This window comes from Cinclus cinclus, chromosome 8 (assembly GCF_963662255.1).
Source record: "Cinclus cinclus chromosome 8, bCinCin1.1, whole genome shotgun sequence".
NCBI lineage: Eukaryota > Metazoa > Chordata > Aves > Passeriformes > Cinclidae > Cinclus > Cinclus cinclus.
In genome coordinates, this window is record NC_085053.1 from 29759062 (window position 1) to 29773380 (window position 14319).

Below are 14319 nucleotides of genomic sequence, written 5' to 3' on the forward strand. Positions count from 1 at the left end.
AAAACCCAAAAAAATTAAGTTTACCCTACTTAAAAAAACCCCTCAAGATACATTCACACAAATTCTTCTGTGGTGCCTCAACCTGAGCAAACCCCCAAATAATAATAATAATAAAAAAAATTGATATCGATCTATCGACAAACAAAACCCCAAAAAATTACCAAAATCCCATTTATCCCCTCCAGCCCGTAACCAAGCTAATTATTTATTTTTTCCTGATTCCCCCCCCCCCGACTAATTTTAATTTAATTTAATTTTTCTTCCAGGAGGAGACCATCAAAGATTCCTCAGGGCAGGAAGATGAAACCCAATCCTCCAACGATGACCCAGCTCCATCCGTGGCTTCCCAAGACCCCCAGGAGACGATTCGCCCCCGACGTTGTAAATATTTTGATACCAGTAAGTCCAGTCCAGAAATCCCAGTTTTCTGTGCCAAAAATGCATTTTGATCCCTGAAAAATAAAGATTTTTTCCCCCCCCCCCCCCCCCCCTCTTCGTGCCGCTGCTGTTGATGAGGATTAAGGTGAAAGCAAAGAAGGAAAAATGTGATTTTTAGATGGAGCCGCTCTGCTGGAAGGAATGGGATTGAAATGTGATTTTAGAGGAGAGGATGGAGTTGGAGGGGAAAGTGGAACCACTGGAAAATTGAAATCATTGGGAATTGAAATCATTGGAAAATTGAAATCATTGGAAAATTGAAATTGAAATCATGGGAAAACAGAAATCTTTGAAATCATTGAAATCATTGGGAATTGAAAGCATTGGAAAATTGAAATCATTGGGAATTGAAATAATGGGGAAACAGAAATCTTTGAAATCATTGAAATCATTGGGAATTGAAAGCATTGAAAAATTGAAATAATTGGGAATTGAAATCATTGGAAAATTGAAATCATTGGGAATTGAAATAATGGGAAAACAGAAATCTTTGAAATCATTGGGAATTGAAACCATTGGAAAATTGAAATCATGGGAAAACAGAAATCTTTGAAATCATTGAAATCATTGGGAATTGAAAGCATTGGAAAATTGAAATAATTGGGAATTGAAATCATTGGAAAATTGAAATGATTGGGAATTGAAAGCATTGGAAAATTGAAACCATTTAAATCACTGAAAAATTGAAATTGGAATTATGGGAAAACAGAAATCATTGAAATCATTGGAAAATTGAAATAATTTAAATCATTGAAAAATTGAAATTGAAATCATGGGAAAACAGAAATCTTTGAAATCATTGAAATCATTGGGAATTGAAAGAATTGAAAAATTGAGATAATTGGGAATTGAAATCATTGGAAAATTGAAATCATTGGGAATTGAAATAATGGAAAAACAGAAATCATTGAAATCATTGGGAACTGAAATCATTGAAAAATTGAAATAATAGAAATCATTAAAAGTTGAAATGGAAATCTTGGAAAAATAGGAATAATTGAAAAATTGAAATAATTGAAAATCTAAATAATTGAAGTAATTGAAAAATGAAATCATTGAAATCATTAAAAATTTAAATCCTTGAAAAATTGAAAGGGAAATCATGAGAAAATAGAAATCATTGGAAAAAATTGAAATCATTGAAATAATTGAAAAATTGAAATCATTGAAATCATTGCAAATTGAATTCATTGAAATAATTGAAAATGGAATTCATTGAAATATTGAAATGGAAATCATTGAAAAATAGAAATCACTGAAATAATTGAAATCATTGAGAAATTGAAAAAATTGGAAATTGAAATCATTGAGATTTTTTTAATTGAAAAACTGACATCAATGAAAAATTGAAATAACTGAAATCATTGAAAAATTAAATCATTGAAAATTGAAATCATTGAAAAATTGAAATGGAAATCATTGGAAAATAGAAATAATTGAAAAATGGAAATAATTGAAATTACTGAAAAATTGAAAAAATTGGAAAATTGAAATAATTGAAAAATTGGAATCATTGAAATCGTTGAGTAATTAAAATAATTGGAAAATTGAAATAATTGGAAAATTGAAATAATTGGAAAATTGAAACCATTGAAATTGCAACCATTAAAAGTTGAATTTTGACAGGCTATAATTAATTTTGAACACACTTAGATTGGGCTCGTGGAAAGCTGAAGGAGAACAAAATTAATTCAATAATTAATGTAGGGATGTGTTTAATTGTGCTGTAATTTCTCAGCACTGCTTTGTCCCCCTGTGCAAACACACCTGGGCCATTTCTAATTTAATTTGTAATTTAATTTTCTATTGAATTTAATTTTTAATGAGGGGGGAGGGGCTGGGCCATTTCTAATTGAATTTTTAATTTAGTTTTCTATTTAATTTTCAATTTAATTTTTAATGAGGGAGGAGGGGCTGGGCCATTTTGAATTTAATTTTTAATTTAATTTTCTGTTTAATATTTAATGAGGAAGGAGAGGCTGGGCCATTTTGAATTTAATTTTTAATTTAATTTTCTATTTAATTTAATATTTAATGAGGGAGGAGGGGCTGGGCCATTTTAATTTACTTTTAACTTTAATTTTGAATGAGTGAGGAGGGGGCTGGGCCATTTTTAATTTAATTTTTAATTTAATTTTCTATTTAATGTTTAATGAGGAAGGAGAGGCTGGGCCATTTCGAATTTAATTTTTAATTTAATTTTCTATTTAATATTTATTGAGAGAGGAGGGGCTGGGCCATTTTAATTTAATTTTAAATTTAATTTTTAATGAGTGAGGAGAGGGCTGGGCCATTTTTAATTTAATTTTTAATTTAATTTTCAATTTAATATTTAATGAGGGAGGAGGGGGCTGGGCCATTTTTAATTGAATTTTTAATTGTCCCTGCAGACAGTGAAATGGAGGAGGAGTCTGAGGAAGATGAAGATTACATTCCTTCAGAGGATTGGAAAAAGGTAAATATTATAACTGTTAGAGTATAGAAATAAACAAAAATAATTAAATTTGAAATGTATATATTGAATATTGAATATGTTTGAAATTAAATATTTAATATATATAATATTATGTATTAAATGTCTATAATATATATGAATAATATAAATGAGTAATGTAAATAAATGTACAAATATGTAAATAATATAAGTAGTACAAATGAATAGTAATTGTATAAAAAATGAATAATAGAAATAAATATGTAAATAATTTAAATAGTATAAGTGAATAATGATATAAAAATGAATTGCATTGAAAGATATAGAAATAAATATAAATAATATAAATATATATCAATAATAATAAATATATACGAAATAAAATTAATTAATGTATAATATAAAGAAATAAATAAAGATAATTACATAAATATATAGAAATAAATAAAATAAATGAATGTGTAAATAGAAATAATATTAATTAATAAATCTATATATATAAGTAATGTCAATTCATCTATGAATATATATAAATAATATAAGTTAATAAATGTAAATAATGAATATCAATAAATATATAAATTATATAAATGAATACATAAACAAATATAAATAAATACTAATAAATAATAGATATAAATGATGTAAATGAATGTAGAAAGGGGAATAATATAAATAAATAATAATTATATAGAAATGATATAAAAATAAATATATGTCATTAATAGAAATAAATAATTTTATATAAATAATGTAAAAATACATTTGTGTAAAAAATATAAATAAATAGTATATAGAAATAATATAAGAATAAATATATGTAAATAATAGAAATAAATTAGTATATAGAAATAATATAAAAATAAATGTGTGTGAATAATACAAATAAATAGTATATAGAAATAATACAAAATAAATATATGTAAATGATATAAATAAATAGTATGTAAAAATAAATAATAGAAATATATAAATAAATACAAAATATGCATAGCTGTATAAAATATAAATAATATAAATAAACAATATCTAAATAAATAATATAGCTAAGTACATTAATAAATAGAAATTAATAGAGATAAATAGAAATCAATGTAAATAAGTATAAATACCTACTAGAACCAAATATAAAATAAAACACGGTAGAAAGGAACGAACATACAAGTAAGCGTCAGGCACGGGAATCCATCCGGAAGAGTCCCGGAAGGGAAATGATAACGGAATGAACGAGCATCAGGGAGCCGCGCGGGGCGGGGCGTTCCACGAGCATTCCTTGGGTCCCCGCGCCTCCCGAACGCAGAGCAGTGCCAGGCCAGGGACACCTGAGCACGCAAATCCCTCGCCAAAGAGAGCGTTTCTCCTCCGCACCCAGGAGATCATGGTGGGCTCCATGTTCCAGGCGGAGATCCCCGCCGGCACCTGCGGCTACCGCGACAACGAGAGAGGTGAGACACGGCCTTCATTGAACTAAACGATGGATTGGTTGGGAGGGGAGACTCAGCCTTCATTGAACTAATTGGGGATAAACGATGGATTGGTTGGGAGGGGAGACTCGGCCTTCATTGAACAAACTGGGGATAAACGATGGATTGGTTGGGAGGGGACACTTGGCCTTCATTGAACTAATTGGGGATAAACGATGGATTGGTTGGGAGGGGACACTCGGCCTTCATTGAACAAACTGGGGATAAACGATGGATTGATTGGGAGGGGAGACTCGGCCTTCATTGAACTAATTGGGGATAAACGATGGATTGATTGGGAGGGGACACTTGGCCTTCATTGAACAAACTGGGGATAAACGATGGATTGGTTGGGAGGGGACACATGACCTTCATTGAACAAACTGGGGATAAACGATGGATTGATTGGGAGGGGACACTTGGCCTTCATTGAACAAACTGGGGATAAACGATGGATTGATTGGGAGGGGACACTTGGCCTTCATTGAACTAATTGGGGATAAACGATGGATTGATTGGGAGGGGAGACTCGGCCTTCATTGAACAAACTGGGGATAAACGATGGATTGATTGGGAGGGGACACATGACCTTCATTGAACAAACTGGGGATAAACGATGGATTGATTGGGAGGGGACACTTGGCCTTCATTGAACAAACTGGGGATAAACGATGGATTGATTGGGAGGGGAGACTCGGCCTTCATTGAACAAACTGGGGATAAACGATGGATTGATTGGGAGGGGAGACTCGGCCTTCATTGAACAAACTGGGGATAAACGATGGATTGATTGGGAGGGGACACTTGGCCTTCATTGAACTAATTGGGGATAAACGATGGATTGGTTGGGAGGGGAGACTCGGCCTTCATTGAACAAACTGGGGATAAACGATGGATTGATTGGGAGGGGAGACTCGGCCTTCATTGAACAAACTGGGGATAAACGATGGATTGATTGGGAGGGGACACTTGGCCTTCATTGAACTAATTGGGGATAAACGATGGATTGATTGGGAGGGGACACTTGGCCTTCATTGAACTAATTGGGGATAAACGATGGATTGATTGGGAGGGGACACTTGGCCTTCATTGAACTAATTGGGGATAAATGATGGATTGATTGGGAGGGGACGCTCGGCCTTCATTGAACTAATTGGGGATAAACGATGGATTGATTGGGAGGGGAGACACGGCCTTGATTGCATTAATTAGGGATAAAGGAAGTATTGATTGGGAGGTGAGACCCGCCCCTTAATTATTATATTTTAGTCTGATTATTTGATTTCCAAAGGCTGATCAGACACAATAAACCCCTTAATTATTATTTTATTTATTTTTTAAAATTTTATTTATTTTTTTAATTTATTTTTTGTATTTCCTTTATTTATTAATTTCATTCATTCTTTCATTGATGGATTTATCTGTGTGTGTTACTCTTTTTTTGTTATTCCTTTTCCTCGCTCCGCCATCCCTGTGTCCTGTTGCGGTGCAGTGTACGGGGACAATTGCATTTTTTATTTCTTTTATTTTATTTATTTATTTAATTCCTTCATTTTATTTTATTTATTCATTTCATTCGTCTATTCATTCCATTTATTTATTTATTTACGTTATTCTTTCCTTTTCCTTGCTCCTACCTCCTTTTTTCTCATTGAGGTGCAGTGTAGGCGAACAATTTGATTGATTGATTGATTGATTGATTAATTCATTGATTGATGTATTGATGTGTGTGTTCCCTTTCCCTTGCATAGTGTATGACAATGATTTGATTGATTGGTTGATTGATTAACTCATTGATTGATGTATTTATGTGTGTTTGGTTCCCTTTCCCTCCCGCAGTGTAGGAGAACGACTTGATTGCTTGATTGATTGATTGATTTAATTCATTGATTGATTGATTAATTCATTGATTGATGTATTGATGTGTGTGTTCCCTTTCCCTTGCATAGTGTATGACAATGATTTGATTGATTGATTGATTGATTGATGGATGGATTAACTCATTGATTGATGGATTGATTGATTAACTCATTGATTGATGGGAGTGTTCCCTCACGGCGCAGTGTACGAGAATGATTTGATTGATTGATTGATAGATGGATTGATGGATTGATGGATGGATTGATTAGCTCATTGATTGATGGATTGATGGATGGATAGATTAACTCATTGACTGATGGGTGTGTTCCCTCACGGCACAGTGTATGAGAACGATTTGATTGATTGATTGATTGATTGATGGATGGATTGATTAACTCATTGATTGATGGATGGATTGATTAACTCATTGATTGATGGGTGTGTTCCCTCACGGCGCAGTGTACGAGAATGATTTGATTGATTGATTGATTGATGGATTGATGGATGGATGGATGGATGGATTAACTCATTGATTGATGGATGGATTGATTAACTCATTGATTGATGGGAGTGTTCCCTCACGGCGCAGTGTACGAGAACGATTTGATTGATGGATTGATGGATGGATGGATGGATGGATGGATGGATGGATGGATGGATGGATTGATTAACTCATTGATTGATGGATGGATTGATTAACTCATTGATTGATGGGAGTGTTCCCTCACGGCGCAGTGTACGAGAACGATTTGATTGATGGATTGATGGATGGATGGATGGATGGATGGATGGATGGATGGATGGATGGATTAACTCATTGATTGATGGATGGATTGATTAACTCATTGATTGATGGGAGTGTTCCCTCACGGCGCAGTGTACGAGAACGAGGACCAGCTGCTCTGGAGCCCAGCTGGTTTAGCCGAGGACCGAGTGGCCGAGTTCCTGCGCGAGGCCTCGCGGCGCTCGGGACGCGAGAGGGGCCTGGACGCCATTCCCGAGGGATCGCACGTCAAGGACAACGAGCAGGTACGGAACGGGAGCCATGTTCCAAGGGAAGGGAGGGGAAAGGGGAGGGGAGGGAAGGGAAAAGGGAAAAGGGAAAAGGGGAAAAAAAAGGGAAATAAAAATCCCAATAAATTTGATAAATGGGTGAGGTGCATGGAAAAGGGAAATAAAAATCCCAATAAATTTGATAAATGGGTGAGGTGCATGGAAAAGGGAAATAAAAATCCCAATAAATTTGATAAATGGGTGAGGTGCATGGAAAAGGGAAATAAAAATCCCAATAAATTTGATAAATGGGTGAGGTGCATGGAAAAGGGAAATAAAAATCCCAGTAAATTTGATAAATGGGTGAGGTGCATGGAAAAGGGAAATAAAAATCCCAGTAAATTTGATAAATGGGTGAGGTGCATGGAAAAGGGAAATAAAAATCCCAGTAAATTTGATAAATGGGTGAGGTGCATGGAAAAGGGAAATAAAAATCCCAGTAAATTTGATAAATGGGTGAGGTGCATGGAAAAGGGAAATAAAAATCCCAGTAAATTTGATAAATGGGTGAGGTGCATGGAAGAATTTTTCAATTTTCATTAATTTTATAAATGTGCGTGGTGGATGAAATAGTTAAATAAAAATTCTCTCGGTTTTATAAATGGGTGTAGTGGAATAAAAATTTAAAAAAATTTAATCAGTTTTATAAATGTAAGTAATGGATGAAAAATGTGAATTTTTCCTTTCATGAAGAAATGATAAAAAATTGAATTTTTCCTTTCAGAAATGATAAAAAATGTGAATTTTCCTTTTCAGAATTGATGAAAATGTGAAATTTTCCTCTCAGAAATAATAAAAATTGTGAATTTTTCCTTTCAGCAATAATAAAAAATGTGAATTTTTCCTTTCAGCAATAATAAAAAAATTTAATTTTTCCTTTCAGAGCTGATAAAAAATGTGAATTTTCTTCTCAGAAATGATAAAAATGTGAATTTTCCTTTTCAGCAATAAAAAATTGAATTTTTCCTTTTCAGAAATGATAAAAAAGTGAATTTTTCCATTCAGCAGTGAGAAAAAAATACAAAATTTTCCTTTTCAGCAATGATAAAAAAATTGAATTTTCCCTGTGAGCATTGATAAAAAAAGTGAATTTTCCCTGTGAGCACTGATAAAAAATTGAATTTTCCCATTGAGCACTAATAAAAATGTGAATTTTCCCATTCAGAACTAATAAAAAATTGAATTTTTCCCCTTGAGCACTAATAGAAACTTGAATTTCCCATTGAGCACTGATCAAAAAGTGAATTTTCCCATTCAGCATTAATTAAAAAATTGAATTTTTCCCATTGACCACTAATAAAAAATTTAATTTTCCCATTTAACATTAATAAAAGAATTGAATTTTCCCATTGAGCACTGATAAAAATGTGAATTTTTCCCCTTGAGCACTGATAAAAAATTAATTTTTCCCATTTAACAATAATAAAAGAAGTGAATTTTTCTCTTTGAGCATTGATAAAAAATTGAATTTTTCCCATTGACCACTGATAAAAAATTGAATTTTCCCATTCCACATTAATAAAAGAATTGAATTTCCCATTCCACATTGATAAAAGAAGTGAATTTTCCCCATTGAGCACTGATAAAAATGTGAATTTTTCCCATTGAGCACTGATTAAAATGTGAATTTTTCCCATTCCACATTAATAAAAGAATTGAATTTTCCCCTTGAGCACTGATAAAAAATTGAATTTTCCCATTCCACATTAATAGAGAATTGAATTTCCCATTCCACATTGATAAAAGAAGTGAATTTTCCTCATTGAGCACTGATAAAAATGTGAATTTTTCCCATTGAGCACTGATAAAAATGTGAATTTTTCCCCCTGAGCACTGATAAAAATGTGAATTTTCCCATTCAGAACTAATAAAAAATTGAATTTTTCCCCTTGAGCACTAATAGAAACTTGAATTTCCCATTGAGCACTGATCAAAAAGTGAATTTTCCCATTCAGCATTAATAAAAAAATTGAATTTTTCCCCTTGAGCACTAATAAAAAATTTGAATTTTTCCCATTGAGCACTAATAAAAAATTGAATTTTCCCATTAAACATTAATTAAAAAATTGAATTTCCCATTGAGCACTGATAAAAAAATTGAATTTTTCCCATTGACCACTGATAAAAAATTGAATTTTCCTATTCAACATTAATTAAAAAAGTTGAATTTTCCCATTGAGCACTAATAAAATAATTTAATTTTTCCCATTGACCACTAATAAAATATTGAAATTTTCCCATTCCACATTAATAAAAGAATTTAATTTCCCATTCCACATTGATAAAAGAAGTGAAATTTCCTCATTGAGCAATGATAAAAATGTGAATTTTTCCCCCTGAGCACTGATAAAAATGTGAATTTTCCCATTCAGCATTAATAAAAAAATTGAATTTTTCCCCTTGAGCACTAATAAAAAATTTGAATTTTTCCCATTGACCACTAATAAAAAATTGAATTTTCCCATTCAACATTAATTAAAAAAGTTGAATTTTCCCATTGAGCACTAATAAAAAATTGAATTTTTCCCATTGAGCACTAATAAAAAATTGAAGTTTTCCCATTCCACATTAATAAAAGAATTGAATTTCCCATTCCACATTGATAAAAATGTGAATTTCCCCACTGAGCACTAATGAAGGTGTCCGTGTGCCCCCAGGCCCTGTACGAGCTGGTGAAATGCAACTTCGACCCCGAGGAGTCCCTGCGGAGGCTGCGCTTCAACGTCCGGGCAGCGCGAGGTGAGGCGCGCATCCCCCGAGCTTCCTCCTCCGCGTAAACCCCGCGTAAACCCCGCGTAAACCCCGCGTAAACCCAGCCTAAACCCTGCCTAAACCCCGTGTAAACCCCGCGTAAACCCAGCCTAAACCCTGCCTAAACCCCGTGTAAACCCCGCGTAAACCCCGTGTAAACCCAGCCTAAACCCCGCCTAAACCCCGCCTAAACCCCGCCTAAACCCCGTGTAAACCCCATGTAAACCCCGTGTAAACCCAGCCTAAACCCTGCCTAAACCCCGTGTAAACCCTGCCTAAACCCCGCCTAAACCCAGCCTAAACCCCGCGTAAACCCTGCGTAAACCCCGCCTAAACCCTGCCTAAACCCCGCCTAAACCCCATGTAAACCCCGCGTAAACCCAGCCTAAACCCTGCCTAAACCCCGTGTAAACCCCGCGTAAACCCCGTGTAAACCCTGCCTAAACCCTGCCTAAACCCCGCGTAAACCCCGTGTAAACCCCGCCTGAACCCCGTGTAAACCCCGCTTAAACCCTGCCTAAACCCCGCCTAAACCCTGCCTAAACCCCGCCTAAAGCCCATGTAAACCCCGTGTAAACCCCGCCTGAACCCCGTGTAAACCCCGTGTAAACCCCATGTAAACCCCACCTGAACCCCGTGTAAACCCTGTGTAAACCCCGTGTAAACCCCACCTAAACCCCGCCTGAACCCTGTGTGAACCCCGCGTAAACCCTGCCTAAACCCCGCGTAAACCCCGTGTAAACCCCACCTGAACCCCGTGTAAACCCCGTGTAAACCCCGCCTGAACCCCGTGTAAACCCCGTGTAAACCCCACCTGAACCCCGTGTAAACCCCGTGTAAACCCCACCTGAACCCCGTGTAAACCCCGTGTAAACCCCGTGTAAACCCTGCCTAAACCCCGCGTAAACCCCGCGGGGCTGAGCTCGCACCCAGCTCAGGGTTCCCACAGCCAGGGCGTGCAGCGCTCTTAGTGATGGGAGGAATGGTGCTCTTAGTAGGAATGGTGCTCTTAGTAGGAATGGTGCTCTTAGTAGGAATGGTGCTCTTAGTAGGAATGGTGCTCTTAGTAGTAGGAATGGTGCTCTTAGTAGGAATGGTGCTGTTAGTAGTAGGAATGGTGCTCTTAGTAGGAATGGTGCTCTTAGTAGTAGGAATGGTGCTCTTAGTGATAATAGTCACAGTCATAGTAATCCAGGGAATCCAAGTCATCAGATGAACAAAAATAATAATAATAATAATAATAATAATAATAATAATAGTAGTAGTAATAATAATAGTAATAGTAGCAATAGTAATAGCAATAGTAATAGCAATAGTAATAGCAATAGTAGCAATGATAATGATAATAATAATAATAATAATAATAATAATAATAATATTCTGAATAATCAAAGTAATCCAAGTAATCAGATGAACACAGTTAATAGTAATAGTAACAGTAATGGTAATAATAAAAATAATAGTAATAATGATAATCAAATTAATAATAATCCAAGGAACCCAAGTGATCGGGTGAACAAAAATAATAGTAATAGTAGAAATAATAATAATAATGGTAATAATAATAATAATGGCAGTGATAAGAATAAAAATAATGAAATTAATAATAAAGTAATCAAATTGATCAGATGAACGAAGTTAATAATAATAGTAATAACGATAATAATTAAAAATTAATAATAATCCAAGGAATCCAAGTAATCAGATGAACACAGTTAATAATAATAATAATAATAATAATAATAATAATAATAATAATAATAGCAATAATAATCCAAGTAATCAAATTAATCGAATGAACAAAATTAATAATAATAGTAGTAATAATAGTAATGATAATAATAATAACTTAATAATCCAAGTAATCAAATTAATCAGATGAACAAAATTAATAACAATAATAGTAATAATAATAATAAAAATTAATTCATCCTAAATAAAGGAATAAATTAAACTTTTGTTTTATAAAATAAAATATTAAGTCCCCTGTGAATTTAAATTAATTCATCCTAAATAAATAAAGGAATAAATTAAACTTTTTATTTTATAAAATAAAACATTAAAATCCTGATACATAAAATTAATTCATCCTAAATAAAGGAATAAATTAAACATTTATTTTATAAAATTTAACATTAAACCCTGTGAATTTAAATTAATTAATCCTAAATAAATAAAGGATTCAATTAAATTTTTGTTTTATAAAATAAAATATTAAATCCCCTGTGAATTTAAATTGATTAAACCTAAATAAATAAAGGAACAAATTAAACTTTTATTTTATAAAATTTAACATTAAAATCCTGATACATAAAATTAATTCATCCTAAATAAATAAAGGAAAAAATTAAACTTTTATTTTATAAAATAAAACATTAAAATCCTGATACATAAAATTAATTAATCCTAAATAAATAAAGCAATAAATTAAACTTTTATTTTATAAAATAAAATGTTAAATCCCCTGTGAATTTAAATTGATTAAACCTGAATAAATAAAGGAATAAATTAAATTTTTGTTTTATAAAATAAAATATTAAAACCCGGTGAATTTAAATTGATTAAACCTAAATAAATAAAGGAACAAATTAAACTTTTATTTTATAAAATAAACTATTAAAATCCTGATACATAAAATTAATTAATCCTAAATAAATAAAGCAATAAATTAAACTTTTATTTTATAAAATAAAACATTAAAATCCTGATACATAAAATTAATTAATCCTAAATAAATAAAGCAATAAATTAAACTTTTATTTTATAAAATAAAACATTAAAATCCTGATACATAAAATTAATTAATCCTAAATAAATAAAGCAATAAATTAAACTTTTATTTTATAAAATAAAACATTAAAATCCTGATACATAAAATAAATTAATCCTAAATAAAGCAATAAATTAAACTTTTATTTTATAAAATAAAATATTAAATCCCCTGTGAATTTAAATTAATTCATCCTAAATAAATAAAGGAACAAATTAAACTTTTATTTTATAAAATAAAACATTAAAATCCTGATACATAAAATTAATTCATCCTAAATAAATAAAGCAATAAATTAAACTTTTATTTTATAAAATAAAACATTAAAATCCTGATACATAAAATTAATTAATCCTAAATAAATAAAGCAATAAATTAAACTTTTATTTTATAAAATAAAATGTTAAATCCCCTGTGAATTTAAATTGATTAAACCTGAATAAATAAAGGAATAAATTAAATTTTTGTTTTATAAAATAAAATATTAAATCCACTGTGAATTTAAATTGATTAAACCTAAATAAATAAAGGAATAAATTAAACTTTTATTTTATAAAATAAACTATTAAAATCCTGATACATAAAATTAATTCATCCTAAATAAATAAAGCAATAAATTAAACTTTTATTTTATAAAATAAAACATTAAAATCCTGATACATAAAATAAATTAATCCTAAATAAAGCAATAAATTAAACTTTTATTTTATAAAATAAAATATTAAATCCCCTGTGAATTTAAATTAATTCATCCTAAATAAATAAAGCAATAAATTAAACTTTTATTTTATAAAATAAAACATTAAAATCCTGATACATAAAATAAATTAATCCTAAATAAAGCAATAAATTAAACTTTTATTTTATAAAATAAAATATTAAATCCCCTGTGAATTTAAATTAATTCATCCTAAATAAATAAAGGAACAAATTAAACTTTTATTTTATAAAATAAAACATTAAAATCCTGATACATAAAATTAATTAATCCTAAATAAATAAAGCAATAAATTAAACTTTTATTTTATAAAATAAAATATTAAATCCCCTGTGAATTTAAATTAATTCATCCTAAATAAACAAAGCAATAAATTAAACTTTTTATTTTATAAAATTTCCCAATTTATCCTTCCAAGGTAAAAATTCCCATTTTTCTGCTAAAAAAAAAAAGAAATTCCGGAGATTTTCCATCACTTTTGATTAATTAATATTAATTTTTTTTTTAATTAATATTTTTTTTTTCTGATGACTTTTCATTTTTCTTCATTTGGATTTTTCTGCAGAAGAATTATCAGTGTGGACAGAAGAAGAATGCAGGAATTTTGAACAAGGATTGAAAGTTTATGGCAAAGATTTCCACGTGATCCAGGCGAATAAGGTTAAATTCAAAATTCAAAAATTTCCTTTTTTTTTTTTTTTTGATATTAAAAAAGAAATTCGTGCTGATTAAATCTAATCAGGAATTCAAAAAGGAAAAAAAACAGGAAAAGAATTGGAATTTTTTTTTTAGGTTGTAAAAGCAAAGAATCCTGCAATGATTTGGAATTTTT

At 31.1% G+C, this 14319-nt stretch overlaps 1 protein-coding gene across 4 annotated transcripts in view; it reads left to right on the forward strand.

Annotated features, from left to right (window-relative positions):
- Positions 1–14319, forward strand: part of MIER1 (MIER1 transcriptional regulator) — a 43097-nt gene that overhangs the window by 17075 nt on the left and 11703 nt on the right. For 2 of the 4 annotated variants that reach the window (XM_062497964.1, XM_062497961.1), the window contains exons 5-10: positions 267–399; positions 2829–2893; positions 4245–4317; positions 7073–7224; positions 9906–9987; positions 14053–14147. In XM_062497964.1, coding sequence (XP_062353948.1) covers positions 267–399; positions 2829–2893; positions 4245–4317; positions 7073–7224; positions 9906–9987; positions 14053–14147 — 600 coding nt within the window. The remainder of the gene's footprint in view (positions 1–266; positions 400–2828; positions 2894–4244; positions 4318–7072; positions 7225–9905; positions 9988–14052; positions 14148–14319) is intronic. The other 2 variants (XM_062497962.1, XM_062497963.1) reach the window with 2 other exon arrangements.